General features: G+C 42.7%; 1 protein-coding gene across 1 annotated transcript in view; it reads right to left on the bottom strand.

The window, feature by feature from the left end:
* Nucleotides 1-2,528, bottom strand: part of T265_00131 (hypothetical protein) — a gene marked incomplete at both ends in the record, with an annotated part of 8,630 nt that extends 6,102 nt beyond the window's left edge. The window contains one exon of the mRNA XM_009163788.1: nt 1,509-2,528. Coding sequence (XP_009162052.1) covers nt 1,509-2,528 — 1,020 coding nt within the window. The remainder of the gene's footprint in view (nt 1-1,508) is intronic.
* Nucleotides 2,529-2,992: the final 464 nt, after the last annotated feature.

Here is a 2,992-nt window from a genome sequence, read left to right as displayed (position 1 = left end):
GCACTAACAAGCTGGTGTCTTTAGATTTGCATGTACGACATTATGATGCATAAGTGAAATTACACAGTAAAATCGGCTGCCAGTTACCAACTGTTTCTTACGTGCACAAAGTAGTCAGCGGGAGCACTGGCAACATTAATTCCCTAATCAAAGGGTCACTGGACTGGTCTTTCTACATCCAGCCGAGAAGATTTAACGAATACAAAAGCGTGAATGTGACTGGGGTTTTTCTTCACCTCTAAAATGAAGCCATTTGTCTTTGTAAGTCTTTTGCAAGATACTGGCCTTGACATAAACAAAGAAGTCCATAAGTAAGCACACCTTCAAACCAGTTTAGGCAGGGCCTACGAAGTCGATTAGGGCAATAGTACGCTTTGTGTTCTGTGTTCTACATCATATTCAGTGATCCTATTATTCGAAAAACGAGTAGCGCAACTTGGGATTTTTCGGTAGCGTGAGTATATCTGGTATCCTTCAGTTGAGCCGTCGCCCTCTCAATGAAGCTAATTAATGCGAAAAAGCCGAGAAACACCTTATACATGTTCCACCCTTATTGGGAATCACTAGCAGCACGCACGTCACGGAACGCTGAGTCTCGCCGCTTGAACATTCAGCCTCAAGAAGCTGAAAAGTAGGGTGATGAGCTCCCACCTAGACGGGATATAAGCCACTCATCCTCCAGTCTCAGAAGCCACATCATTAGGTCACTTACTACTTGGTCGCTCGTGGCTGACCGGTTAAATGTTAAACCACTGATCTGAAGATCAAGGTTCCGAAAATCTTTGAAATTCGTGAGATGCACAATGCCAAGGATTCTCAATAAAGATGAAATTAGTGTTCTTGCTCCTCGGTTCTTCAGCGTAGACTGGTCATACTGAAAAGACGAAATCTGCATTGAACCTAGGTGTACTATATATGGATTAACTTATCACTTCTTGCCTTATTTTCCATCGCCCCGAGTAAATCACTCAAGTTTGTCCTGTAATTTGAGCTCGATACCTCGGGTAATTAACCAGCATAGTTTTCGTTTAGCACTGAAATCTAAGGTCTTAACTGAAGCATTTCTGATGCATTGATGTATTCGGTGGAAGATAAAATGAAGTTCACTATTCTCACAGCTGGTGAACACTAGATTAACTTCAACATAGGTACCTTTGCAGTTTACTTAGGTTCATGCACTTACAGCCCTTGTTAGTAACCAAGCTAAATACGGTCACTCTTGGGGGCTTGAGTCTCATGTTCAGAATAAGACTCTATCAGTACGAGTAGAGGTTAATTTTCCAGGAATCTCTGGTTTCTTTAACTAGTTTGTCCTGAATACGTTCCACAGAGTTTATGTAATACTTTTGGAAAGTCAGTTTTAGATGAAAGATCGAGCCTTTCATTTGATAAGAGAATTTCATGTGCCCTGGTCTCTTTGCTGCTGTGGGTCATGGCAGCAACTATGGTGGATTGAGGTTAACTTGAGGAGTTCGGATACAATCTTACCCTTTCATGAAATCACATACCTGTGGCAGATGCGCCATAACAAACAAAAATACGATAGTCAAAAGCATCCGCGTCATCCGAGATCCAGATTTTTCTCGTTCCGTTTGAGCTGCAGAATTCCGCAAGAGGTGGGTGCCATTTGTTGGAGGTGTATCAGTCTGTCTGAGCGTCACAGACGAACGACCGTGTTTCCTCAGCGGATTTCCTTCACCTTTGTTTTGATGCATACCCCCGTCTTCTGGAGGGTTAGACGACCCCTTTGGCATTGTGGACGACCGTTTACTTGATACAATTTTGCGCATTTGGGCATTTTTACCATGGATAGTCACAATGATGATTAGACTCAAAACCACCAGACACATGAGTGGAAGGAGTTTGATAAATAAAGCTGAATTCCAGTACATGATGTTGGGTAGCGCTTTGTTGTCGACATAGGTAACCATGTAGGAATCCGAAGCACTAGTGTTGTTTGCAGCCACATTTACGATGTGATGAGAAAGCATGCAGGGTACTGTGAGTATCCCACTGAGTAGGAATGTGATTCCAACCGCCAAATGTGCACGTTGCATAGAGCACAGCTCCTGACAGCGAACGAGACATCGTACGTACAATACACGGAAGAATGCCACGGTCACAACGATATAACAAGACGCCGAGTGAAGAAGTGTTTGCAAATTCACATAGATTATCATAAATACAGACCATCCGTAAGTGGCGCTCTGAAGCCGATCACCAATTTGAAAATAAATAGAAAACGGAATATAGAGCGCTGTGAGGGCTCCGTCGCTAAGTGCAAGCATCGTTAGCAGAAAGTTGGTAGGGGAAATCATTGACGGTTGATTGAGCACAACCATATTGATAGTGGTTGAAATGATGTTAAACACACAGACTACCACTGCCAAGTATCCGTGAATGTGCCCGTAGTCGTTCTGTACGTTTTGAAGCCATGGGATAGGTACACATGCCTCGGTTGCTGGTACTGAGGAATTCTGGCGTGAAATAGGTAAAAGGTTTTGTATCGATCGATTGACTGGTTCCATTTTGTTTAGTATTTTAGCTAAAATAAAAATAGATTATCAAGAATTAAAAATAGAAACGAAGTTTTATGATTCATCATAGGAGTGATTCTTTCCTTTGAAAGCCACTTTCAAACCATTACATCGTCGTGTTGTTCTGACAAGCTGATAAATGTACTCACGACCACGTCGTTAGGGAGTATCTTGGACTGGTTCATTCTCGCACACTGATGCGCAGTAAAATGTAACTTCCTCCCAAATGAACAAGTGTAACCAGCTGGGCACGATACTCTTGATTGTGTCACCGTTCATCGGGGACAACAGATTCCTCGGGGGTTTTAAAGGTGAAAGTCATTTAAAACTGGTGAAGCATTTGACCGATGCTCGAAGTTTGGGGGCATGGGGCTCGATCTACTCTATGTTCGGAATGTATTGATATCAACTTTGAATTGCACCTGCTGCGACGGCGTTTTGTTGAGTTAACGATA

This window comes from Opisthorchis viverrini (genome assembly GCF_000715545.1).
Source record: "Opisthorchis viverrini unplaced genomic scaffold opera_v5_1, whole genome shotgun sequence".
NCBI classification, from domain to species: Eukaryota; Metazoa; Platyhelminthes; class Trematoda; order Opisthorchiida; family Opisthorchiidae; genus Opisthorchis; species Opisthorchis viverrini.
The sequence above is the reverse complement of the archived record's forward strand: the minus strand, read 5'-3'. Positions and strand labels throughout refer to the sequence as shown.